Source organism: Coregonus clupeaformis, chromosome 1 (assembly GCF_020615455.1).
Source record: "Coregonus clupeaformis isolate EN_2021a chromosome 1, ASM2061545v1, whole genome shotgun sequence".
NCBI classification, from domain to species: domain Eukaryota; kingdom Metazoa; phylum Chordata; class Actinopteri; order Salmoniformes; family Salmonidae; genus Coregonus; species Coregonus clupeaformis.
The window spans coordinates 10,934,266-10,962,214 of record NC_059192.1 but is presented as its reverse complement, the minus strand read 5'-3'; the positions used below and the strand labels follow the sequence as shown (position 1 = coordinate 10,962,214).

At 43.7% G+C, this 27,949-nt stretch overlaps 1 protein-coding gene across 8 annotated transcripts; it reads left to right on the top strand.

Moving 5' to 3' along the window:
• The first annotated feature begins 28 nt into the window (after positions 1–28).
• On the top strand, positions 29–26,510 carry LOC121559800 (SAP30-binding protein). Of its 8 annotated transcripts, none has more exons than XM_041872887.2 (10): positions 29–221; positions 4,499–4,590; positions 4,741–4,785; positions 12,937–12,979; positions 20,749–20,837; positions 22,601–22,692; positions 22,799–22,911; positions 22,983–23,086; positions 23,431–23,533; positions 24,917–26,510. In XM_041872887.2, the coding sequence occupies exons 1-10, from the start codon at positions 128–130 to the stop codon at positions 25,093–25,095; spliced, it is 954 nt and encodes a 317-aa protein (XP_041728821.1). In that variant the 5' UTR covers positions 29–127; the 3' UTR covers positions 25,096–26,510. The 8 variants fall into 8 exon arrangements, with proteins under 8 accessions (XP_041728821.1, XP_041728824.1, XP_041728823.1 ...); XM_041872890.2 differs by having other exon boundaries at positions 4,499–4,617; positions 22,983–23,041; positions 23,431–23,521; positions 24,920–26,510; XM_041872889.2 differs by having other exon boundaries at positions 4,499–4,617; positions 22,983–23,041; positions 23,431–23,521.
• Positions 26,511–27,949: the final 1,439 nt, after the last annotated feature.

Below are 27,949 nucleotides of genomic sequence, written 5' to 3'. Positions count from 1 at the left end.
ACCAGTACAGTAGGTGGCGGTGTATGCGTCTAAAATTAGGATGCCATCCGTCAACCAAATTCTAAAGAAAAGAAGCAGAAGAAGAAGAAGAAGAAGGTGACGTCATTGTTGTGCGACCGGAGGAGAAATGGCGAGCGGCAAGAAGAGTGTACTTCTCTCTTCTTTGGCGGAATATGGAGACGACTCGGAGCCAGATTCCAACCCAGAGACCGAAGAAACAGGTAGATCATTTGCTTAGCTACTGATATCAGAGCATGTGAGCGAAGTTGTGCGGTTAGAAATCTCGCTCATCGCTCATGGAGCAGTGCTTGCGCTCCAACACCCATCTATTTGTGTGACTACCTGGACCTACCATTTCGTTTTGAGGTATTGAAACCAAACCATATGGATTTGAATGAAAAGTATTTGAATAAACATGAAAAGGTGAACGTAAGAAGAGCACATGTCATATTAAATAGGTCTGGGGCCAGACAGGGAGCCTAAGAAGGAACGAAAATGAATGATTTCGTCTATATTATTTCAAGGCTACAGCCTACAAAGAAATACATTGGAAGCATTTGCGAGTGCTACACACTAGGCTGGTAGGGACATAAAACGCTCAGCATTTAAACAACATTTAGTTGTATTAAATCATTATAGTCTATAAATTGCGCATATAGGCTGTGACTTACTTAGAATTAAATACAAATTAAACGAAAAATGACTTAGTGCTTTTGAATTCATTTTTAGAAACACGAGTTTGGCCAGTCTGTGGCTTCAGGCTCATGCGATGGTGCCTGGAGAGCAGGCCAGCAGCAGATAATATCCTCTCCACCCCTGCAGAGCCACTGGGGATGCTAAACGCCCTTTTAGGCACTCTTGCCAGGCTGGGCAGAGATGCAGAGTATTTTTTTTCTTTCTATAGGTAGGCCTAAAGGTTTTTAGGCAAAATAACCTGTAGTCCCGTGTAGCTTAGTTGGTAGAGCATGGCGCTTGCAACGCCAGGGTTGTGGGTTCGATTCCCACGGGGGACCAGTATGAAATAAAAAGAAATGTATGCACTCATTATCTGTAAGTCGCTCTGGATAAGAGCATCTGCTAAATGACTATAATGAACCTAATCAAAACGGAACGCTCCTTTAACATGGGAATATGGCCTATTGTATAGATCCGGGTTCCCCAACTGGCGGCTCGCAGGCCAAATCTGGCAATATTATTTGGCCCCCCAAATTATTATGAATATTGTTTTCATAAAAAATAAAAATAAAGACATGCAAGAAGTCCCAAATGCAATGTCCCAAGAAGGAAGTTACTCTACCTAAATAAAGCAAAAGTTACATTTTAACTTCATTCATGAGGAGAGAGAATGCAGGAGACGGTCAACTCAAAGCAGGCAGCGGACCAATTAAGGTGCTGAAATGTAAAGCTGCAACCGCATCGCAATCATTAGGAGGTGAACAGCACCTGGTGCTGAACATATAGCCAACTTGATATGCAAGTGGCACACAGCAACAGATGGAGAAAAACTACACCAGTCAAGTAATTCATTTCAACAATAATCTTCATTTGAATTTGACTTTACAAACAACGAGGGTTTAATTGGAGTCTATTTCTTCTGAACCTAGGCCTATATGAAATAACTTAACTGGCTGAGGTAGGCTATGAGACTTAACAGTATCTTTCACAATGGAGAAAGAAAAATGGCCAAATAGAAGTGGGATGTTTTTTATTAGGCCTACTTACAATTGCAACTGGTCAAAAATGTAGCATCCTAGATAAAACAATCATTTAAACAAAAAAAGGCGATGTCTGAATGTCTGTATCAGGATAGCCTGCTCCTGTAACGACAGAACAAACAGAAAATACTGTCAGCTTGAGACCTAAATATCCCTGGATAAGCACTCACAATGATGTTTGTATTTACTAAATACAGTCATATAGGCCACTAAGTGACTTACTCAGACATGATCTTGTGGATGTCGGGTGTGATGGATGTGATTTTAATGCGCTGGCAGTCTGACTTATGTGAAAGCTGGTTCCTGTCGTCAGTTTATATTGTGTTCATAGAGGAAAATGAGGACTTGCAGGTGTAAGTCGATCCAAACATTGTTAGCACATAAAATGCACATTTCTTTATTGTGCTGTATTTCTTTTGAGCATGCCACCCAAAACGCACACAAGGACTCTGCACTCCTGAGCGCATCCCTGATTTGGCTCAACGTCTGGAATTCAATTAGCTCAGTTTGAATTGTGGCCTCATCCATATCGTTTTCTTAGCAAGGGAGGAGAATTTTCCACCTGGGCGGACTGTGAGAGGATCACGTACAAACGCAATGATATCCTTGGGCATGCTGTAGTCTTCAAATCTGGTGGAGAAGTTGTCCCTCAGCGGCTTGATGAAATCTTCCATCCCCTCTGTGACAATGCTGCGGCCTGGTCCCTCTGCCTGTCGTTTCTTCAGTGTGCTGAAGTGCCTTCCAGATGACAAGTCCAAATCCAACAACTCATTATTCCCAGTAAAGGCCTCAAGTTTTTCCACCATGTCCACGACTGTTTTCCCTCTTCCTTGTAACTGCAGATTTAATCAGTTTAAGTGACAGAATATGTCAGCCAAAAAAGCTGTGTGTGTAGCTTGCAGTTCACGCTTCAATGTTTCTGCGTCGGGCCTCTGTCTGGGGCGGGAATGCCACTTTAAAAAGGACCATGCTTAGATTCATAATGAAGTCTGAGATTTAATTATTTGCAAGCAGCGACATTTTCATTGCAAATAAGACACACTGGCTTGGCATTGAGAAAAGATGGTAAGATGAACGCATATCTCTCTGTCCATTCTTCCCTGAAACTTCGATTTTCATTATCCACCTTTCGTTTGATACTTTTTGAGAGCGACAATTTATCTTGCTATCAAGCTAATTGTTCTGAACGAATGTTGAAGTAAAACAAAAAGTAGTGTAGCCAACAGAAGTCTACGTAGACCTGTTTTCCCCCCACCTATCAACAAACAGAGAAATAGACAAAATATAATTGAATGGAGACATCTGTGATTTTATGAGCGTAATATTATATGCTAATTGAGTTCTGGCCCGCCGACTATTAGCTCAGAAAAAATGTGGCCCGAGGCCAAACCTAGTTGACGAACCCTAGTATAGATAATAGAACAAAAATGAACGAAACGTTTAAGAAATCTGATTTTTTTGTTTATAAATACTTTGCTACAATGACACAGTTATCTACCCACCTCGTTCCTTTCTTTTAGCATGTGCACATAGTAATAAGTACACCATCATGCTTTCGGGATACGTGTCTTTTCAGATTCCACAGTGATTCTTTAGTTGTGGACACTACATCACAGCACTCCCTCTCTTGCTCTTGGTCCTCATCATTGTAAGTCACCTTGATTTAGCACCTGTGTGTTCTATCAGTTTCTTTATGAAAATATTTAGCGAACTCCATGACAGTAGCTAAAGCAAGGGGCTATAGCAGCACACAAGTACACTACAAATGCATGCTGGCCAGGCACGCCCTGAGCTGGTGAAGTGGGCGCTACTTGGAGCGGGCGAGAAGGCCGACGCGCCAGTCTTTGGGAATCTCGCCCCAGCTCCGCTCACATACCCTGACTGATATTGCATAGAAATGAGAATTTCGGCCCCAGATCAGTCCTAACTGAGACGGAAGTGGTTAACCAGAACTCGCATTGTGTAGGTTCAACAATGTTGCTGGCTAGCTAGCTAAATACTTTATCGATGTGTTAACGTTACTTTTCTAATTAATTTTGTCCCACAGCACGGTAAACAAACACTGAATTATCGTCGTTATCTAAAACAAGGCGTTGTGTGAACCCTGTACAGAATATAACTAACGTTAGCTAGCTTTGTGTGTGGGTGGAAGAGGGGCAAGTCATCAGCCCGCTAACGTTACTATCTAGTATCGGAATGTTACTTTAACGAGCCATTAAGACGGAACAGTCCGGCACCTTTATAAGTCAGAATTCTGAATAAACTCTCATTTGAATTTTTACTTATCCATATTACGTTAGCTAAACTCACTCTACCGGTTGTCCGCTAAGTTCATCCTTAATATGTTATGCCGTTGGACATTTTAGACAAAATATTGACAGGTTGTTGTTATTATTATTATTGAAAGTGACTTTTCAAACCGTCTGTGCATCACCTGACCCATGCTCTCGCGATATTGAGACTTGCTGAGTTTGTGCAGGCATGGTTTTGCGCATGTGTCAGGTGATGGAAGTCAGAATGGCATTACCAGAAAAAATGAGTCAATAATACTTTCCTGTGGATATTTATGTCTAAAATTTCCAATGGCATAAGGACCAACCAATTTGACAACCAGTAGAGTAAATTAAAATGACAGTTTATTCAATATACTGGCTATACAAAATGTAAATGAAGTAGAGGCCAACCTAATCTCACCAAGCTAGCTTGCTATTGGGTCAGGAACCCGGTAAACTGAATGCTGTCATGTTTCCAACCAGATAACCAAGCTCTTTGTCATTCTGCAGAGAGCCATGGAGTAGGTCTGGTGTCGGCTGCCTATGGAGAGGATGACATTAGCCGGATTGAGGATGGCGACGACAAGGCATCTGGAGACGAGGAACGTGGGGAGAGCTCCCGCAACTCTGTCGGTTCTCTTTCTCTTAACAATTTAGTCAGTCTCTTTCCCACAGCACCCTGCTAGAGGTATTTCTCAGTGTGTGGGGGGGTTACTCAGGGATGTTAACCTGTTGCATGCTTGTCTTCATAGGAAATGGATGAGTCTGACGAGGGGGGAGACACAGATGATTATAAGGTATTTGAACCCCCCCTGATTGTGGGATGTTTTGGACTTTGTTAGGGGGTCATGGGGCTACAAAGAATAGTGAAGATTGTTACAATTCTGGTATGTGCCACTAGGTGGGACTGTTGATCTATTAAATGAGGTCACAAGCCCTGCTGGCCGCTATTGCTATCACTATCTACTGGTTTTAGTTCTACTAATCTAACATATGGAATTGTTTTAAGAAGGTCATACCAAGGACAATTTAGCTATTTGATTTGGAATTTTAAGACCCCTTGAAATATACAGTTTTTTAAATCAAAAAATGATTTGATGAAACGTTGAATTTGGCCTTACAGCCCATACAAATGCATTGAATAACAGATTAGCTCCATGGAACAAAAGATGGTCCCCCAAAAAAAATCTAAAGGAGGTTTGTTCCCGAAGTGTCTGTGCTATATCTGAGACATATAAGCAAGATCAGGAAACTATTTGTACATATTTTCTTACATGTATTTAACCCCTTATGTTTGGCACTAAACTATCTCCATATGTTCTGTACTTCCATTCATTTTTTCATCTGGTACCGGGGGACCTTCAGATGAGTCTTGTGAGGCTTGTGGGCGTCCTAGAGCAAAACAACCGATAAAAAAACAGATATCTCAAGCTTAAAATGACGGCTAGTCATGGGGATTTGTTTATTATGCGAATTAGATTTCTGCGGGGCCGCGGAGGACTAGGTGCTGCTCAAACAAATATAATCATTACAGGGCCAGGGCCACATTAATGACATAGCATCCTGTGTGTGTCTGACAATTGGCAATGCTACGAGAGGCCTATGATCAGGCCCTGGAAGCAACATGTCTGCAGAACTATAGCATTTCATAACATAGGAGGGGGGGGGATCAGGTGGAGGACTGGTGAGGTGTGTGTCTTTCTGTCAGAGGGAGTGCTGGAGTTGTGGTAAACTGATCCAGAACCTGACAAAAACTAAATCAGGAATGTGTTTTTACTAGCTACTGCTGCCCTATAATCCTGAGACCCACTATTATGAGTTATGCCTTGTCAGCACACCGTTGATCCCCACTCAAATATGGCACACAGTCATAATCGACTGCTTTGGCCTTCCTATTGTATCTTACAAGTCATAGAGTGTTGGTTTGGATTAGGTTAGTTTCTATAAGGGAGATGTATCTAGGAGCAGGATCTTGTGTGAATGTTGCACATTGCTTACTGGTAATCTAAGGGAGTTAAACGTTTAGCAGTTTGTTCAAACACGTCTCCAACTCTTAGCCAAACTTACTGGTAATAGCTTCTTTGTTGCACAAGCATGATTTATCTATCCACTGCTTTCTCCTATCCACTGCAAATGCAATGGCTTTGATTAGATTGAATTGAGAAAATGCCATATCTGTTTTACAGACATACAGTGCCTTTGGAAAGTATTCAGACCCCTTGACTATTTTTCACAATTTGTTACGTTACAGCCTTATTCTAATATTGATTAAATACACAAAAATATTCAGCAATCTACACACAATACCCCATAATGACAAAGCAAAACAGGTTTTTATAAATGTTTACAAATTTATTATAAATACAAAACAGAAATGCCTTAATTATGTATTCTGACCCTTTGCTATGAGACTCGAAATTGAGCTCAGGTGCATCCTGTTTCCATTGCTCATCCTTGAGATGTTTCTACAAATTGATTGGACATGATTTGGAAAGGCACACACCTGACTATATAAGGTCCAACAGTTGACAGTGCATGTCAGAGCAAAAACCAAGCCATGAGGTCAAAGGAATTGTCCGTAGAACTCAGAGACGTTGAAGGTCCCCAAGAACACCGTGGCCTCCATCGTTCTGAAATGGAAGAAGTTTGGAACCACCAAGACTCTTCCTAGAGCTGGCCGCCCGGCCAAACCGCACTCGGGGGAGAAGGGCCTTGGTCAGGGAGGTGACCAAGAACCCGATGGTCACTCTGACAGAGCTTGAGAGTTCCTCTGTGGAGATGGGAGAACCTTCCAGAAGGAGAACCATCTCTGCAGCACTCCACCAAAAGGCACCTAAAGACTCCCAGACCATGAGAAACAAGATTCTCTGGTCTGATAAAACCAAGATTGAACTCTTTGGTCTGAATGCCAAGCGTCACATCTGGAGGAAACCTGGCACCATCCCTACGGTGAAGCATGGTGGTGGTAGCATCATGCTGTGGGGATGTTTTTCAGCGGCAGGGACTGGGAGACTAGTCAGGATCGAGGCAAAGATGAACGGAGCAAATGACAGAGATGTAAATGTAGATCCTTGATGAAAACCTGCTCCAGAGCGCTCAGGACCTCAGACTGGGGCGAAGGTTCACCTTCCAACAAGACAACGACCCTAAGCACACAGCCAAGACAATGCAGGAGTGGCTTCGGGAAACATCTCTGAATGCCCTTGAGTGGCCCAGCCAGATCCCGGACTTGAACCTGATCGAACATCTCTGGAGAGACCTGAAAATAGCTGTGCAGCAACGCTCCCCATCCAACCTGACAGCTTGAGAGGATCTGCAGAGAAGAATGGGAGAAACTCCCCAAATACAGGTGTGCCAAGCTTGTAGCGTCATACCCAAGAAGACCCTCTTTAAGAAATGGAACACTAGTCACTTTAATAATGTTTACATATCCTGCGCTACTCATCTCATATGTATATACTGCATTCTATTCTTATTATAAATAACAGTAATAATTTAATGGATTTATAGAGGGGATTCATTTATAGAACATTATGGATATATTGGGATACTTTTAGAACCATGATAGAACCAACACTCCTCTCCTTGGTCAATGAGAAAGCAGTGGGGTGGAAAGCGATGGGCAGAGGAGGGGTTGTCACCAAATGTCACATTTGGCTCTTGATTGTGTCAGGGACAGTGGCGAAAGAGTGGGGGTTGTTTGATTGTCTCTTGCCCCCTTCTCTCTACAGTCTTGACCTGTGTTTTGGCCCATAGTGAAGACGCAGTAACCCAGATTAATGGCAGTTTGGCCGCCCTGTTAGTTCTGTTGCTGTAGTTCTCTCTCTGGCCGAAAGTACCATTCATTACAGTGAGATGGGGGCAGGGGGGTTCGGAGGAACCTCTGGTAACAAACACCCCTTCCTGGGTCCTCCTGTTCTACTAAGTTTGGCCCTCGGGCCAATTCATGACAATTCTTAGATGTGACCATGCAATTGCTAGGTGACTGGGTGGCAGAACGTGTGTGTGTGTGTGTGTGTGTGTGTTCCAGTGAATAGGAGCGCTGTTCCTTTCTGCTGAACCTGTGTTATGCCCACAGTTCTGGTGAAGACGGGCCATATTTTAGAAGCAGCTCAGATCGCCCCCATCTCCTGCCAAGCCCCTGTTTTCACTAGAATGTCCTGAAACTCGTTAATTGACTATCCTGTAGCCACGTTTGCCATGATACCATGAAGGTAATCTTATGCTAAAAAACTGTTTGATATCGCTATTTGTGGCACAGTTTTTTCCAAAAGGTAAAGCACTGTTTAACTTGTCAGGAAGGCTACAACTGAAGGAGGTTCTGTCACGTCACCATGGTTGACAAACTGATATCCTATTGCAGACAGTTCCACTGCTATTACCCTATTCTAATAGTTATCACTGTTAAAGGGATACTTTGTGATTTTGGCAATGACGCCCTTAATCTGACTCTGGGGAAGTAGATAAACTTTATGCCTCTGTGAGCAGTTTGAAGGAAGTTGCTAACTAGCACTAGCGTAATTGCTAACTAGTGTAATCACAATCACTGGAAGTCAATGGTATCTGCTAGCATATACATTTACATCATTTAGCAGACGCTCTTATCCAGAGCGACTTACAAATTGGTGCATTCAACTTATGAACCCATAGACTTCGTCATTGTGCTAACGCTAGTTAGCATTGGCTCACAAAACTACCTCTAACTTCCTTCATACTAGACACAGAGACATACAAATTGGTATCCATGAGTTCATCTGACTCTGGGGAAGTAGGTAAAGGCCCACCTCAGAGGAAGTTGCTGAACCTATTTCAAGTTATGTGAGCACCATTTCAGTTAAGACATATTGTAAGTCAGGTGAAAGTTATTGTCAAGAGATGAGACTCCGCTAAACCGTGCCTATACGACCTGTTGACATGTTGAGGGTTGATGTTTTGTCTGACTTGCCGTTTTGATAATTCCAATAAAACTGTGTCGGATTCCAGACGTCATTAGTATTTGGACATGCACACGGACATGAAGAAATAGTTATATTCTTTGTTCTCAGACGTCATTAGTATTTGGACATGCACACGGACATGATCAAATAGTTATATTCTTTGTTCTCAGACGTCATTAGTATTTGGACATGCACACGGACATGATCAAATAGTTATATTCTTTGTTCTCTCATTATTTCAGCTATCTAGCTAACTATACATCAATGCATTGTCAAAATTGCACAGCTATATATCAATGCATGATCTAAATTGCACAGCTATATATCAATGCATGATCTAAATTGCACAGCTATATATCAATGCATGATCTAAATTGCACAGCTATATATCAATGCATGATCTAAATTGCACAGCTATATATCAATACATGATCTAAATTGCACAGCTATATATCAATGCATGATCTAAATTGCACAGCTATATATCAATGCATGATCTAAATTGCACAGCTATATATCAATGCATGATCTAAATTGCACAGCTATATATCAATACATGATCTAAATTGCACAGCTATATATCAATGCATGATCTAAATTGCACAGCTATATATCAATGCATGATCTAAATTGCACAGCTATATATCAATACATGATCTAAATTGCACAGCTATATATCAATGCATGATCTAAATTGCACAGCTATATATCAATGCATGATCTAAATTGCACAGCTATATATCAATGCATGATCTAAATTGCACAGCTATATATCAATACATGATCTAAATTGCACAGCTATATATCAATGCATGATCTAAATTGCACAGCTATATATCAATGCATGATCTAAATTGCACAGCTATATATCAATGCATGATCTAAATTGCACAGCTATATATCAATGCATGATCTAAATTGCACAGCTATATATCAATGCATGATCTAAATTGCACAGCTACAGTGGGGAAAAAAAGTATTTAGTCAGCCACCAATTGTGCAAGTTCTCCCACTTAAAAAGATGAGAGAGGCCTGTAATTTTCATCATAGGTACACGTCAACTATGACAGACAAATTGAGGAAAAAAAATCCAGAAAATCACATTATAGGATTTTTAATGAATTTATTTGCAAATTATGGTGGAAAATAAGTATTTGGTCACCTACAAACAAGCAAGATTTCTGGCTCTCACAGACCTGTAACTTCTTCTTTAAGAGGCTCCTCTGTCCTCCACTCCTTGCCTGTATTAATGGCACCTGTTTGAACTTGTTATCAGTATAAAAGACACCTGTCCACAACCTCAGTCACTCTCCAAACTCCACTACGGCCAAGACCAAAGAGCTGTCAAAGGACACCAGAAACACAATTGTAGACCTGCACCAGGCTGGGAAGACTGAATCTGCATTAGGTAAGCAGCTTGGTTTGAATAAATCAACTGTGGGAGCAATTATTAGGAAATGGAAGACATACAAGACCACTGATAATCTCCCTCGATCTGGGGCTCCATGCAAGATCTCACCCCGTGGGGTCAAAATGATCACAAGAATGGTGAGCAAAAAATCCCAGAACCACACGGGGGGACCTAGTGAATGACCTGCAAAGAGCTGGGACCAAAGTGACAAAGCCTACCATCAGTAATACACTACGCCGCCAGGGACACAAATCCTGCAGTGCCAGACGTGTCCCCCTGCTTAAGCCAGTACATGTCCAGGCCCATCTGAAGTTTGCTAGAGTGCATTTGGATGATCCAGAAGAGGATTGGGAGAATGTCAGATGAAACCAAAATATATTTTTGGTAAAAACTCAACTCGTCGTGTTTGGAGGACAAAGAATGCTGAGTTGCATCCAAAGAACACCATACCTACTGTGAAGCATGGGGGGTGGAAACATCATGCTTTGGGGCTGTTTTTCTGCAAAGGGACCAGGACGACTAATCTGTGTAAAGGAAAGAATGAATGGGGCCATGTATCGTGAGATTTTGAGTGAAAACCTCCTTCCATCAGCAAGGGCATTGAAGATGAAACGTGGCTGGGTCTTTCAGCATGACAATGATCCCAAACACACCGCCGGGCAACGAAGGAGAGGCTTCGTAAAAGCATTTCAAGGTCCTGGAGTGGCTCTAGCCAGTCTCCAGATCTCAACCCCATAGAAAATCTTTGGAGGGAGTTGAAAGTCTGTGTTGCCCAGCGACAGCCCCAAAACATCACTGCTCTAGAGGAGATCTGCATGGAGGAATGGGGCCAAAATACCAGCAACAGTGTGTGAAAACCTTGTGAAGACTTACAGAAAACGTTTGACCTGTGTCATTGCCAACAAAGGGTATATAACAAAGTATTGAGAAACTTTTGTTATTGACCAAATACTTATTTTCCACCATAAGTTGCAAATAAATTCATAAAAAATCCTACAATGTGATTTTCTGGATTTTTTTTTCTCATTTTGTCTGTCATAGTTGACGTGTACCTATGATGAAAATTACAGGCCTCCCTCATCTTTTTAAGTGGGAGAACTTGCACAATTGGTGGCTGACTAAATACTTTTTTTCTCCACTGTATATATCAATGCATGATCTAAATTGCACAGCTATATATCAATACATGATCTAAATTGCACAGCTATATATCAATACATGATCTAAATTGCACAGCTATATATCAATACATGATCTAAATTGCACAGCTATATATCAATGCATGATCTAAATTGCACAGCTATATATCAATGCATGATCTAAATTGCACAGCTATATATCAATGCATGATCTAAATTGCACAGCTATATATCAATGCATGATCTAAATTGCACAGCTATATATCAATGCATGATCTAAATTGCATAGCTATATATCAATGCATGATCTAAATTGCGTCCGCGAATCCACCATAGAAATAGACAGCATATAAGCTCTGGTAATACGGATAGCCTGCTACTGCTACTACTGCTACTATTAAACGGTTTGGAGCTTGTATATTGAAGTAATGGGCGAGTTTGTTTTGCATTGCCCGGTGCCCCGGGTGGGTGACTCTCTTTTAGGATCAATGGAATGGTTGAAAATTAGCAAACCCTGCATGCAAAACGAATTTGCCTAAAACGTCATTGGTCAAATCCATTAATATTGGGCGACGGGGAAGCGGGGTTCTAAAATGCAATCATATCACATAATTTTACCATTTTATAAAATGGTCATTTATTTGTATTTTTATGCAGACTAGCTAAAAAAATAAGTGGAACTTGACTAACTATCCAATTTGCTGGTAATAAGCGGGAGGTGCAAAAACATTAGTTTTCACACCCTATTTTAATTTGCTCCAGGGCAAGGCGGCCATGTGTAGGGTCGTCACTAGTTAACACAGCCACAAAGTCATAAACCTATTTCTAAATGTTATCTTCTTAAAATTGGATTTTAAACCAAACTCTCACCTTAAATTAAGACCAAAAAGCTCATTTTTATTGTCATGAATTTGTACAATATAGGCAATTTTTACTGGCTGTTTTTTGGCTGTTTTTATCTTGTGGAAACCCAAGTGTAGGCTACAGAGAAAAGCTGATTGGCTCTGACGACTCGCGAATAGGAAGTACTTTGCAGCTGTTGTTTCTGATTAATATACATTGCCATGCTGGTGGGTTGTAACATCTAAATTAAATCCAGCCCTGAAACTAAACGTAGGCATGAAAAGAATTTGCGCGTCATCTCATAGGAACTGACGCGTAAGACTCACGGAATCATCTGAAGTCAGACATTTGGATTTGGCACTTCAAGCCTAAATATATCATACTTTGAATAAAACGATGACTTATTACATCGTTGTGCAACATCGCGGGTAAGCTCTGGCCATCGTCTTTCAGCTTGAAAAAGTGGATTTCTACTGGTGTGGGCATTTAACAAGATGTATAACTGGTGTAATTGACAGTGCATCAACCGCAGCTGTGATGTTATGCTTCCTGGAGATCCAGGACAGGCTATGGTTCTCTGACTAATGTGCAAACCCCCCTTCTGTGTGTTCTCTTCAGGAGATCCCAGAGGCAGAGAGGAGGGACCCCAATGAGCTGGTTGGTGAGTGTATATATACATAGACACACACACACACACACACCCCAACAGACAAACCAAGGTGTTCGAGACACAGACATACAATACAAACTTGGTGTGAAATATTTATTCATATTGTGACAATTGAACATTAGATGCCCAAACTATGCTATGGAGTGATTTAAATGAGTAACTGATGTAGATAGGAGTTCAATAAGTCTTCATTTGTCTTCAGACGGGGTAATTCAGGGTCTAAATGTGTCATAGGGAAAATCCATTTGAATTCAATATGTTTTTGACGGCATCGCTTTTGATTCAAACCAAACTTTCCATACATGTTTGCCCATGGAAGAAGTGGTCAGAAAGGGACTTTCAGGACCTGAATGCCAAAACATTGATGAGATAAAGGTGTTCAAAGTTGACCCATTTTGCATACCCCACCATACCATGAGACATCCATGTCTTCATCACTGGAATATAACGGTTGTGTTTGACATAGTTTAAAAGCTTACCAACAAGGTTGTCAAACTATTTTATAGTTAAAACAATAATAATAATAAACATTGCGCGTTTGAGCTACAGACTTCTGGATTGTACCATTTTTGGATTCGTCTATTTCTTCTGTATCCGTAGATACCAACCGTTAGTAAGTGTGATTTAACGGGGTTAAGCTCCAGCGGTGTTTGTGAGACAAGGGAGGATTCCGAAGGGGCCCAGGGCCGGGTCTTTTTTTTTAAACAAAAACATCTGTAGAGTCTGAACGGTTTGGAGCTACAAACTATTAATAGCTGTTTGAAAAGCTGAGACTCACAAACACACACATCTAACAGTAAAGTGAGGGGTTTTTCTAAATGGAAGATCATAGGAAATCCCAGGACATAGTCTCTATAATGCTGTAATAAGCTCACATAGTTGCCGTCACAAACTCCACACAGTTGTCACTGACTAGTTGGATATTCATTTCCCAGTGAGCAAACCATTTCTGTACTTACATCATTCATATAAATTCATTTTATCAGGTTTTTTGCTTTTGGAGAACCTTTATTTTTTTATTGACTCATGAATGCAACTGTATATGTAATTGTTTTGTGTTTTACTCGTTGTCCTGAATAGAAAATGGTAAAACACTTGCTAATAAATGAAAGTCAGATAAATGAAAAGCCTACTTTTGCTGGGGTCTCGGGACTGACGGGGTTAAATACAGGGTGGTTGTAATTTCAATCATACAAATAGAATTCACAGAATGAACCTATCCCTTCAGAGCGCTGCAATGTAGCTGGTACACCATTGAAATGTAATTTGAATTGAAATGTTAACTTCATAATTACTACCACAAAGATGGCCGCCAGTCCACCCACCGTCAAATGTCAACTTAAATGGTCATGTATATTCTATTACCTATATCTCTATGATTTCAGTAGGTTTCCTGTGACAGTATCATTTAAAACAACAGATATTCCCATTCAAGTCAACTTTCTCTGATGTGTGGACCTCCAACCATCTTTGTGGTGCCAATTGAAAGTAGAAAAAGTCCATTTTAGTGCATTTGTCAGCCTACACATGACACCCACCCTGTATTCAAGAGCACGTTGTGTCTCAACCGATGGCGGACACAACACAACCTCCGATAATGTAAAATAGGTTCTATGCTACAACATTATGCGAATATGAAACAAATCGGAGTTGACATGTTTTTAGATCATTCCTTATAATTGTTAATTGACGTGTGTGTGTTCGGAGCAGGAGAGAACGGAGTGTCCCTGGCTAATACGTGCTCTATTAGGCTATAAAACAGTAGTAGCTATCGGGTTGGAACCCAAATTATTTTCAGCTCGTTTCGTTCTGAACAGAACCTTTTATTTTTTATTTTTTCCCTGTTCCACGGTTCCGACCAGCAAAATAAAGTTATAAACCGGTCTGACCCCAAAAAAGAAGTAACGGTTTATGTTCCTTTTTTAAACTTCTGATTTTTATTTTATTTATTTTATTTCACTCTACATTAAATTACTTCACCAATCATGCAGTGAGGATAGCGCGGCTTGCTATGGAGCGGGCAAGCTATAGCTCAGTGAGTTGTTTACATGCGTGATGGAAAGACAAGTGTTGGGCGCGAGATGCAACTGACATTTTGCAGGTGGGGAGAGAGCGCAAGAGAGGGTAGAGGAGGTGGCTTGGCATCTTGTGACGACATGCATTATCTGAATTAGGCCCACAGAATTATACCTACGGAGGAGCGGCTTCTATGAAGGAACTTTGAATGTCTTTGAACTTCAGAGTTGGCTTAACGTTGGACCAGAGAAGCTAGCTAGCAACCTTATGCGTGCAGAGCGACAGCAGAATTAAAAAACACGTCTTACCTTTTTTGTAGTTAATAAATCCAATGTGAAATGTGATAACTATAGGATCCCTAACTAGCATTATAAAAGTGAATCCAGTATTCTCTGATTTAAAAATCCCTCTTATCTTCTGAATCAAGCTTGTAATGTCAATACAGCAGCCTCTGCTTCAGAGGGGGAGCGGCAGGTAGCCTAAACACACACTGGTAAAGATGTTCAGCTGGCAGGCAGACACTGGAAGAAGTTTCTGATTGGCAGAGGGAGGGCTTTGCATAGGCACTTTTGTTGCGTTTTTTTATGGGACTGGAAAAAACAGCCCAGAACTTTAAAATAATGTTAACCGATTCCCATTATTTTAAATAGCTTCTCCAGAACAGGATAGATCACTTTTGTTCCTGGTTCTGATTCTGTTCTTTGAAAAATGTCGTTCTTTTCCGGTTTTCGGTTCTGTTCCCTGAACCGGTTCCAAACCCCTGCCAACTATCACTCCCTCTACAGTGTGTGTGTTTGTGTGCGTGCACATTGACAAAAGTGTTTGTGTGTTACTGTCTCTTTTTTTAGTGTGTGTGTGCGTGTGAGAGAGGGAAACTGTGTGTACACATATGTATGACCCCACATCCAGGTGCGAAAATTCACACACATGAAGTAATACAACACTCATCTTCCGTGTCACGTCCAAACTCTACTTTATGGGAGAGAGGAATGACGAATGTGTATGATACGTATGTCTGGCCATTTGGAGAGGTCCGAATACATACCTAGAGCTAAGTTCCAGGGCACGGAAGAAACGTGGGTGTGCGAGAAATCTTAACCTGATTCCCACACTCTAAACAGACTGATTGAGCGGTCCACAGTTGTACGATGAAGCACAGATTCTTCCCCAGTCTGTAGCAACAGCCATACTAGAGCTCGACATACAACCCCTTTTCTCCGTACAAAGTGGAAAGAGACTTAACAGACTGGGTAACGGACAAAAGCTTTTGGAAAAACAGCCACTGTCCTCCAGTGTCTTAACTGTGATTCATCCTCATGGCCTGAGACTGTCACTCCCTGGGCCCAGTCTGGGGGGTTCTGGTCTAAAGGTCTCACGCCAGACAGCAGACTGAATATGGGCTTTGTCTGTTTACTGCCTGGAGTTCAATTGTCTGTCTAGCTGTTGATTGAGCCTTGAACTCTGTCTGTTTCGTTTCCGTCTTGTCGTCTGGCACTGCCACGTCTGTCTTTCTGTCCGCCTTTCTCTTTCTGTCCCTTTTTGCAGCTTCTCTGAGTATCTGCTGAATATAAAGCACACTCTGGACTAGCCCTTCCTATTGCCATATTATTGCATTAAAACTTTGAACATCCCCCCAAAACAAATACGTTCTCATAATAGCGCAAGGTTGCTTTTGTTTTCAAAATAAAATATTATCTTACTATATCAAACCTCTGTTCAAGCTACTGTTATAGGTACACTACGTGAACTACTGCTTGTCGAAAATATCATTCCAAAAACATGGGCATTAATATGGAGTTGGTCCCCCCTTTGCTGCTATAGCAGCCTCCACTCTTATGGGAAGGCTTTCCACTAGATGTTGGAACATTGCTGCGGGGACTTGCTTCCATTCAGCCACAAGAGCATTAGTGAGGTCGGGCACTGATGTTGGGCGATTAGGCCTGGCTCACTGTCGGCATTCCAATTCATCCCAAAGGTGTTCGATGGGGTTGAGGTCAGGGCTCTGTGCAGGCCAGTCAAGTTCTTCCGCACTGATCTCGACAAACCATTTCTGTATGGACCTCGCTTTGTGCACGGGGGCATTGTCATGCTGAAACAGGAAAGAGCCTTCCTCAAACTCTTGCCACAAAGTTGGAAGCACAGAATAATCTAGAATGTCATTGTATGCTGTAGCAATTTCCCTTCACTGGAACTAAGGGGCCTAGCCCGAACCATGAAAAACAGCCCCAGACCATTATTCCTCCTCCACCAAACTTTACAGTTGGCACTATGCATTCGGGCAGGTAGCGTTCTCCTGGCATCCGCCAAACCCAGATTCGTCCTTCGGACTGCCAGATGGTGAAGCGTGATTCATCACTCCAGAGAACGCGTTTCCACTGCTCCAGAGTCCAATGGCGGTGAGCTTTACACCACTCCAGCCGACGCTTGGCATTGCTCATGGTGATCTTAGGCTTGTGTGCGGCTGCTCGGCCATGGAAACCCATTTCATGAAGCTCCCGACGAACAGTTCTTGTGCTGACGTTGCTTCCAGAGGCAGTTTGGAACTCTGTAGTGAATGTTGCAACCGAGGACAGACGATTTTTTTCGCGGCCCCGTTCTGTGAGCTTGTGTGGCCTACCTCTTCGCAACTGAGCCGTTGTTGCTCCTAGACGTTTCCACGTCACAATAACAGAACTTACAGTTGACCAGGGCAGCTCTTATGACGGTTCCATGTTGAAAGTCACTAAGCTCTTCAGTAACGCCTCGATCACACTGACAGCGTCATTGCGTTTTGGTACACCAGCAATACATTTATTTCCAATGGAACGCTGCGTTTGACTTGCAGAGGCAGTTGCAGTGCGTTCTGTGTGGTGCATATGTTGGATTTATCGAACGTATTGGGTCAAACTTTATGCGTAGACGGCTTGACAGAAATGGTAGCAGAAGGTTAGTGTTGAACTTTTGTTGCACACACATCCAGATGATGCTGCGGACCATTTTGCGCAATTACGCTGTCTGTGTGATCAAGGATTAAGGCCATTCTACTGCCAATGTTTTTCTATGGAGATTGCATGGCTGTGTGCTCAATTTTATACACCTATCAGCAACGGGTGGGGCTGAAATAGTAGAATCCACCAATTTGAAGTGGTGTCCACATACTTTTGTATATATGGCATAGCTTGATGTAGAGGTCTTCACGCATATACCCGAGATCCGACTCGGTATCCGAACAGGTTGGATCCAAAATACGGTAGTTGACCCTCGGATAATGCTCGATGGCCACGGACCTCGGATCAGTCTGATCATATGTGAAATGCTGCCCAGATCCCAAACTATATTTGAAGAAAATATCCTGATGATAAATAAATATCCTCTATAAATCACATTTGCTACGCATGGCAGTTGGTTCAGTCAATAGGATTCATCTCTCTCCTCCTCCTGTCTGCCTCTCTCTCTCTCTGTCTGGCTTGAGGTCTCGCTGTAGCGAACTTGCAACATTGTTTCAACTGGGCCTTCACTGTTTCCTGCGCCAATGAGCTCCAAACAGACACCACTCTATTTGCGCAAAGGATACATGTTCAGGTAGCCTTTTTTATGACATTTCCACTGGAGATATGGGATCAGCAATATGTTGCTATTTCACACGAGGCGTGGTGGTTACTTCGGCCTATCGAGAAAGAGTGAGGAACTATTGTCGTTCACAATGGTTGTAAAACACTCTGTTGACTTCCTGTGTGAGTTGATGGAACAACCACTTTGAGAAGCTCCGCAGATCATACATGGTGGTTAGTTAAGACGATCAGAAATATTATCAGACATCCCCAAATGGCAACTTTTCTAGGCCTACATTTGCACACAGGCCAGGTACTTCTATGCGTGCTCTAACAAAAAATATAAAAAAATAAACATTAACAAACAATTCACACAATGAAACAATGAATGCACATGAATTAGCGGGAAACAGAGATCATTCTGCAGAGACAAGACTAGTAGTGACATCACCACACACCCCTTCCCTTCTCACTGTGTCCACATTTTAAATTAGGGATGTCATTTATGAAAACACTAAGCTGTAGTGTAGACCACGACTCAATTATTTTAGATAGGCCTACAACAGAAAATGCATGTGAACCGTTAACGTTCACTGTCTAACAGACAAGCCACTGCCTGCCAGACAAGCCGCTATAGATCCGACCCAATTTGGATCCGATTCTCTCTCATCTGGGACATATTTTGGGTCGGATCTGGTTCCACCTGAAATCCGAATCGGATTGGGTGTTGATTTTTTTTTTTTTTACAAATGGGATCCGAGAACACCTCTAGCTTGAGGTAGGCCTAGTCAGAGTTGATCATACAGGGCTGGTGCCTCTTGTGATTCAGACCACTGTCTGCTATGTTCCTGTTACCACACCCACACTGCAGGCGGTGTTCATGTAAAGCACCTCACGCTCACGCTAGGGCGTATGACTCGTCTGATTCGGTATGGTATCTTCTACTGCTAATTAGTGTGCGTGCAGCCAGGTGCATATTTGTGTTTTCATGTGTTCTTGTCTCTGAGTACATGATACTCCCGAGTGGCACAGTGGTCTAAGGCACTGCATCGCAATCAGGGTAGTGTGAGGGGAGGGTAAGGTCAAGCAGGGTAGTGTGAGGGGAGGGTAAGGTCAAGCAGGGTAGTGTGAGGGGAGGGTAAGGTCAAGCAGGGTAGTGTGAGGGGAGGGTAAGGTCAAGCAGGGTAGTGTGAGGGGAGGGTAAGGTCAAGCAGGGTAGTGTGAGGGGAGGGTAAGGTCAAGCAGGGTAGTGTGAGGGGAGGGTAAGGTCAAGCAGGGTAGTGTGAGGGGAGGGTAAGGTCAAGCAGGGTGTGAGGGGAGGGTAAGGTCAAGCAGGGTAGTGTGAGGGGAGGGTAAGGTCAAGCAGGGTAGTGTGAGGGGAGGGTAAGGTCAATCAGGGTAGTGTGAGGGGAGGGTAAGGTCAAGCAGGGTAGTGTGAGGGAGGGTAAGGTCAAGCAGGGTAGTGTGAGGGGAGGGTAAGGTCAAGCAGGGTAGTGTGAGGGGAGGGTAAGGTCAAGCAGGGTAGTGTGAGGGGAGGGTAAGGTCAAGCAGGGTAGTGTGAGGGGAGGGTAAGGTCAAGCAGGGTAGTGTGAGGGGAGTGGGTTTGTTTCCACCCCAGCATCAAACAAAACAACAACAAGAAGAAGAGAGAGAAGTTGGAAAAGAAAGAAGAGGGTAAAGAGAGATTGAGGAGGGACAGGTCATAGAGGGGTCCCTCGACCTGTCAAGACTGGACTGGAGTGTGTTGGGTGAATAGAGGAGCTTGTTGCCTTCATCTAAATTCATGCTCAGTCTTGTACCCAACTTAACTGTTCTCACATGCAACGTTTAGAAACACATTTTTGCGCAACCATTTAAAGCCTGTGTTAGATTGACAGTGCTGAGGGACTGTAAAATGCTCTCCCACTGATGAGGCTGTGAGACGAAGGGAGAGAGAGAGAGAGAGGGAGGGAGGGAGGGAGGGAGGGAGGGAGGGAGCTACTCCCTTCTCGCCCCAACAAATACTCCCTGACTGGGTGTGGTGCCTAGGTCTTGTACCAGGACCAGACGCTCCTTAACACTGCACACGCAAGCAGAACAACATTCAGCGATGAACATGTTGATTCAACACACATGATTTCTGGGTTCACCTCTAAAGAATGTAGCTACTACACTCTCAGAGTGTCTGTCTGTAGTCTGCTCTTCTGATTGGTTCTTTCTCTCTGTGTCTCCCAGCTCTGTTCTCGGAGAAGGTGAGGAATATGTCACCTGACAAGATCCGGATCCCCCCTGAACCACCAGGACGCTGCTCCAGTCACCTACAGGTACACACCCCTACCTACCTGTACCAGTCACCTGAACTGCTGTGCTATATGACTAGCTATCACTCTTGCACATCTTGCATACCTGTGCAATTCCTCTTTGTCTAAAGGGTCTGGTCACCTGGTCTAAACAACCATCACTTTCATGTTTGTCACACTGGCCTACAGTACCTCCAATTTAGCAGTGACACAGTAAGCACTCTGTCAACAAGTAGTAGACTACTGGAGGGAGGACAGGTAGGTGTGTGGTGTACTGGAGGGAGGACAGGTAGGTGTGTGGTGTACTGGAGGGAGGACAGGTAGGTGTGTGGTGTTATGGAGGAAGGGAGGACAGGTAGGTGTGTGGTGTACTGGAGGGAGGGAGGACAGGTAGGTGTGTGGTGTACTGGAGGGAGGGAGGACAGGTGGGTGTGTGGTGTACTGGAGGGAGGGAGGACAGGTAGGTGTGTGGTGTACTGGAGGGAGGGAGGACAGGTAGGTGTGTGGTGTACTGGAGGGAGGACAGGTAGGTGTGTGGTGTTATGGAGGAAGGGAGGACAGGTAGATGTGTGGTGTACTGGAGGGAGGACAGGTAGGTGTGTGGTGTTATGGAGGAAGGGAGGACAGGTAGGTGTGTGGTGTACTGAAGGGAGGACAGGTAGGTGTGTGGTGTACTGGAGGGAGGGAGACAGGTAGGTGTGTGGTGTACTGGAGGAAGGGAGGACAGGTAGGTGTGTGGTGTACTGGAGGAAGGGAGGACAGGTAGGTGTGTGGTGTTATGGAGGAGGGGAGGACAGGTAGGTGTGTGGTGTTATGGAGGAAGGGAGGACAGGTAGGTGTGTGGTGTACTGGAGGGAGGGAGGACAGGTAGGTGTGTGGTGTTATGGAGGAAGGGAGGACAGGTAGGTGTGTGGTGTACTGGAGGAAGGGAGGACAGGTAGGTGTGTGGTGTACTGGAGGGAGGGAGGACAGGTAGGTGTGGTGTACTGGAGGAAGGGAGGACAGGTAGGTGTGTGGTGTACTGGAGGACAGGTAGGTGTGTGGTGTACTGGAGGGAGGGAGGACAGGTAGGTGTGGTGTACTGAAATTGGGCTGGGTATGAGATGAACACTGGTTTCCAGGTAGTACATTTCCCGTAACCTTTGGCATTATGCACAGATGTAGGATTATCGTATCCTCCCCAAATCTTAACCCTACCCATAAGGGAGAAGTTTAGTAAAGTGAATGTAGCTCTTGTTGGGTAGATGTTGAGGCAGGTGAGGGTGTGGCTGACTGGCTGAGTGAACAGTTCAGCACTTTATAGCGTTGCCTCAGGGTGCGAACAAACCACAACACCCCTCTATCAAGTGAATCAGTGATGATTCATCACTATCTGGATATCCCTCACCTCAGGCTGCATCTAACACCAGCGCACACACAGGAAGGGCTGGGGACTGTTAGCCAGGGTGTAGTCTGTCTTGTGTTAGTAAAAGCTCATTAGAGCTCACGTCTCTCTCCAAAGAAGACCGTTTCAACACTTCCTTTGTCCTAGTACTTGGGCCAATTAAACGGACTGTTGTGAGTACCGTAGATACAGTAGTGCCATTACATTCCAATCCTCCATCTTGTCCGTTTCTAAGGCTAATTTATCGTAGTGGATCCCCCTGGCTCCAGTTGACAGGCCCCGGCTCCCTGGAGCCTGGTTGCCAAATATTTCCCTGAGGTATTAGAAACTTGTAGTAGGAACTTTACTAGTGGGGATTTGACTCCTGTGTTACATATCAGATATGTTGGTTTTCTGTCAACAGGTGAAGATCCAGAAGCTGTATGAGAAGAATCTACATGGAGGCTTTGACACAAACAACCACATTCAGAGGAAAAAAGAGTTCAGGAATCCCAGGTACACTCACACACACACACAGATTCCTAGAGTTATGATCATGTCGACGATAAGCTTGTTGCTTTTCCAGATACATTTGTTGACATGTCTGTGTGTGTCTATCCAGTATCTATGAGAAACTCATCCAGTTCTGTGGCATTGATGAACTGGGAACCAACTACCCTAAAGACATGTTTGATCCCCACGGCTGGACAGAGGACTCCTACTATGACGCACTGGGTAAGGAAGTCATTGGTGTGTTTGTGGCTGTATGTCCTATCAACTCAACAGTTTTCTTTCCCTCCCTGCAGCCAAAGCTCAGAAAGCAGAGATGGAGAAACTGGAGAAAGCCAAGAAGGACAGGACGAAGGTGAGGGACACGGGCGTTTTATTTGACTTGAAGAGGGCACCTGAGGTAACCTGAATTACAATACACCTGTTTTCAACCCCCCTCACAAAACTAACACATGCCTTCCTCTAATGCAATGCTCAATCTCTGTTAAATATAACCCGTACAGAGAAAATAGCTTTGCCAACTCTGTACTCTCATTTACTGCTCTCCTGTTTCACCAATCACAAACAGGGCTGTTCTGTAATCAGTCTATGTCAGGGGCATGTTGCCACAAACTGCCTGTACTTTATGTTCAAGTGTCCTGCCAAGAGATTAAGTCTCATCGCAACACCACGTCAACACCGCCCAGCCCAGCTCAGCCCTCTGCAGTACAAGTGTGATAAAGTGTTTTGTCTTCTCTGTCCTAGATTGAGTTTGTGACGGCCACTAAGAAGGGCAGCAACCCCACCAACGCAGCAGTTCCCACAACCAATACTGCTGCTGCTACTACAGTCACAGGTACAGTCACAGGTACAGTCACAGGTACAGATACAGGTACAGTCACAGGTACAGATACAGGTACAGTCACAGGTACAGGTACAGTCACAGGTACAGGTACAGTCACAGGTATCACCAGCAACACCACCACTACTGTCACTGGCAGAGAGACAAGCCCCCCCCCCCACTATAGAAACAGAGACAAGCCCAGAGAAGCCCCCCGCTATAGAAACAGAGAGAAGCCTCCCACTGTAGAAACAGAGAGAAGCCCCCCGCTATAGAAACAGAGAGAAGCCCCCCACTGTAGAAACAGAGAGAAGCCCCCCGCTATAGAAACAGAGAGAAGCCCCCCACTGTAGAAACAGAGAGAAGCCCCCCACTGTAGAAACAGACAAGAGAGAAGCCCCCACTGTAGAAACAGAGAGAAGCCTCCCACTGTAGAAACAGAGAGAAGCCCCCGCTATAGAAACAGAGAGAAGCCCCCACTGTAGAAACAGAGAGAAGCCCCCCGCTATAGAAACAGAGAGAAGCCCCCCACTGTAGAAACAGAGAGAAGCCCCCCACTGTAGAAACAGAGAGCCCCGGAAACAGAGAGAAGCCCCCGCTATAGAAACAGAGAGAAGCCCCCACTATAGAAACAGACAGAAACCCCCACTATAGAAACAGAGAGAAACCCCCCACTATAGAAACAGAGAGAAACCCCCCACTATAGAAACAGAGAGAAACCCCCCGCTATAGAAACATGACCTTCCTGAAAGAAAGATTCAGATTATATCTGGTTCCCTTTTCTCTCCCATTCACTATTTCTCTCTCTCTCTCCCATCTTCTCTCTCTCTCTCTCCCCCATCTTCTCTCTCTCCCATCTTCTCTCTCTCTCCCATCTTCTCTCTCTCTCCCATCTTCTCTCTCTCTCTCCCCCATCTTCTCTCTCTCTCTCCCCCATCTTCTCTCTCTCTCTCTCCCATCTTCTCTCTCTCTCTCCCATCTTCTCTCTCTCTCCCATCTTCTCTCTCTCTCTCTCATCTTCTCTCTCTCTCTCTCCCATCTTCTCTCTCTCTCTCCCATCTTCTCTCTCTCTCTCCCCTCTCCCTCCATCTCTCTCTCTCTCCCATCTTCTCTCTCTCTCTCCCCTCTCCCTCCATCTTCTCTCTCTCTCTCCCATCTTCTCTCTCTCTCTCTCCCATCTTCTCTCTCTCTCTCCCCTCTCCCTCCATCCTCTCTCTCTCTCCCATCTTCTCTCTCTCCTCTCGCTCTCTCTCTCTCTCCCATCTTCTCTCTCTCCTCTCTCTCTCTATCCCATCTTCTCTCTTCCCCTCTCTCTCTCCCGTCCTCTGTCGCTCTCCCCCGTCCTCGCTCTCTCTCCGTCCTGTCTCTCTCTCCTGTCCTTTCTCTCTCTCGCTCTCCTCCCCCCACCAGAAGCTCAGAAGAGGAAGAGTAAGTGGGACTCTGCGGTGCCGGTGACCCTGGCCCAGCCCACCCTGCTCACTACCACGGCAACCCTGCCAGGGGTCGTCTCCGTGACGACCACCGCCAGCGGAACCAAGACCACCGTAATCTCTGCCGTGGGCACCATCCTGAAGAAAGCCAAGCAGTGAACAGGCACGAGGAGGAAGTGTGTGTTTTGGATGGATGGATGGATGGATGAGAACGTGTGTAAGAGAGAGAAGTGTGTTGGTGTATGGTCCTGTGTGACTGTATTGCTAAAAGAATGAAGAGTGAGAGAGAATGTCTTCAGACAATATGGACGTCACATTTCTATATTCATCCCTCCTTGCCATACAAGACCTTCTCTCCTTCTGTCTCTGGGATGATTGGATTTATAGCATATGGTCAAAGGACTCAATCCTGATTTGAGATTTAATAAGACTCTTTGTCTGTACATTTTTATGAATATCAATGTGAGGCTCCTTTTTCATCCAGCTCTCCAGTCAGCACTCTGTTGAAGTTATCCATTGATCTGTTTGTGTTTCTGTCAGCTAGAAACTGGGTTTAGATGTTAGCTAATGACTGTCCATTGGGAAAACCATCCTACCTAGGAAGTAGCCTAGTTATGGGATAAGATATTAGCCTCATGTCTGAAACTTGGAGAGGTTGTCTCTCTGTTACTTCCTCCTGTAAATGGTTTCTTTCTTCCTCCTGTAAATGGTTTCTTTCTTCCTCCTGTAAATGGTTTCTTTCTTCCTCCTGTAAATGGTTTCTGTCTTCCTCCTGTAAATGGTTTCTTTCTTCCTCCTGTAAATGGTTTCTTTCTTCCTCCTGTAAATGGTTTCTTTCTTCCACCTGTAAATGGTTTCTTTCTTCCTCCTGTAAAGTTGTTCCTTTATCCTCCTGTAAAATGGTTTCTTTCTTCCTCCTGTAAAATGGTTTCTTTTATCATCCTGTAAAGTTGTTCCTTTATTCTCCTGTAAAATGGTTTCTTTCTTCCTCCTGTAAAGTTGTTCCTTTATCCTCCTGTAAAATGGTTTCTTTCTTCCTCCTGTAAAATGGTTTATTTTATCATCCTGTAAAGTTGTTCCTTTATTCTCCTGTAAAATGGTTTCTTTCTTCCTCCTGTAAATGGTTTCTTTCTTCCTCCTGTAAATGGTTTCTTACTTCCTCCTGTAAAGTTGTTCCTTTATCCTCCTGTAAAATGGTTTCTTTCTTCCTCCTGTAAATGGTTTCTTACTTCCTCCTGTAAATGGTTTCTTACAGTATCCACCCACCTGTTATGGTAAAGTATATCTTTGTATTATTTTTGGGCTTTACAACATGATTTCCTGTCTACCCACAGTGAATCTGTACTATATCCTGGACTGTGTTTTGAGAATGTACTTGGATGCGGTCTAGTAAGGCTGAAAGGGGAATACTCAGACTATGGACATTTGCATCAACGTTTCTTGCCTCATTTAATTTTAAATGACCTATTCAAAGAGTTTAAGGGGAATATTTTTTACAAATGTACATATATATCACTGATGATGATGATGATGATGGTACGGTCAATAAAACAAACGTCATACTGCCTTTTCAATCGGACTGTGTGCCCGTTCTTGTACACTTGTCTTGGCTTCAATAGCAACTGTGTTTTATACATAATGTAAGATAAAATAACTATGATCAAATACTTTTCATACTGTACATAAGCTTTTGAATGTTCTGTCTGGAAATGAAGGGATGTTATTGTGTTCCAGTGCTGTTGACTTCAGCCACTGGTCTGAATCTGGCTGGAGGAATTCCTGCTTCTCTCTCTCTCTTTTCCTTTCTCTCTTTCCTCACTCACTCTCTCTTTCATCACTCACTCTCTTCCTCACTCTCACTCACTCACTCTATTTTCCTCTCGCTCTCTCTCTCCCTTTTCCTCTCTCACACTCTCTCCATTCCACCCTTCCCTGGGTATTTGTGTCCAGGTGCGGTTGTGATTTACACCCATCCTTCACCTCTTCCCATCTTCTATCTCTCCATCTGAGTTCCATCCAGCAGGAAGGATAAAACACTGCCCCACTCGGCAGTCTTTTGAAGCACCGCGGGAGGTCATAGTTCAGAGTAGTCGTTCACTAGAGTAAGTGCCGTTTGAGTTAAAGTTGCCCTTAGGCACAGATCTAGGATCAGCTTACCCTCCACAGATCCCCATAGCGCCATTTGGATTTGAGTACTTAGAAGCCTGTAGTAAGTCTTAACTGTATCATTTATCAGTGTATTGAAGTCGTCACAGGTGGCTGGTTTGTCTTTTGATGAGTGAAGAGGGCTTTAGTTTTTTTGTTGCTGTAAAGAGTGAAAGCCAATATGGTGATAACCCATCCAGTCATTTCACCTGTCAGTGGTGATTTATGGAAAGGAAGCCATGAAAGAGTATGAAGTCACATCCAAGGCATTTTCAGACCAATCTTGAGACGTTTGTAAATGAACAAACATTTGTTTAAAGTGAATATGATTGTGTTTTTTTTCAGCTTGTTAGACGTGATGGGGCCCACCACCCAGATATTTCTCTGTCTCAGGAATGTCAGCTAAGAATATGGAAGACGTCTGTCTGTCTGTCAGCTGTGGTTCAGAGCCACTGGCATGCTCTCCTGGATATCGTCCCACCACCACTGGCTCGGCTCCCCAAGATGCTCCTGAACTGTAAAACCAGATGAGTGGAGAACTAGAAACAGTATGAGGTTCAGTATGTAATGAATCTTTATTCTGCTTGTGCAAAATCAGTTTCTACTACTTGTCTCTTTCTGTCCCCCTGTTATGTCAGTACTTATTTCTCTCTTTCCATCTCCCTCCCCTCCCTGTGTTGTTGGGTTAAATACTGTTTTATGGAAGTGTGCTGAGATACATGCCTGCAGGCTGCATTTCATCTGTAGCTTCTGCATAGCAGTCCTACCCAGCATACACACACACACACACACACACACACACTATTTTGGCTGATCTGGGCCTGTCCTTGGAATCGTGTGTGTGTGTGTTTCTGCACAGAGGTGAGTC

Coding starts and splice junctions, on each gene's coding strand:
- LOC121559800 (XM_041872883.2), top strand. CDS start 128: ATGGCGAGCGGCAAGAAGAGTGTACTTCTCTCTTCTTTGGCGGAATAT. Junction 4,786..12,936: donor GAGACACAGATGATTATAAG/GTATTTGAACCC, acceptor TGTTCTCTTCAG/GAGATCCCAGAGGCAGAGAG. Junction 23,087..23,430: donor ACTTGAAGAGGGCACCTGAG/GTAACCTGAATT, acceptor TCTCTGTCCTAG/ATTGAGTTTGTGACGGCCAC.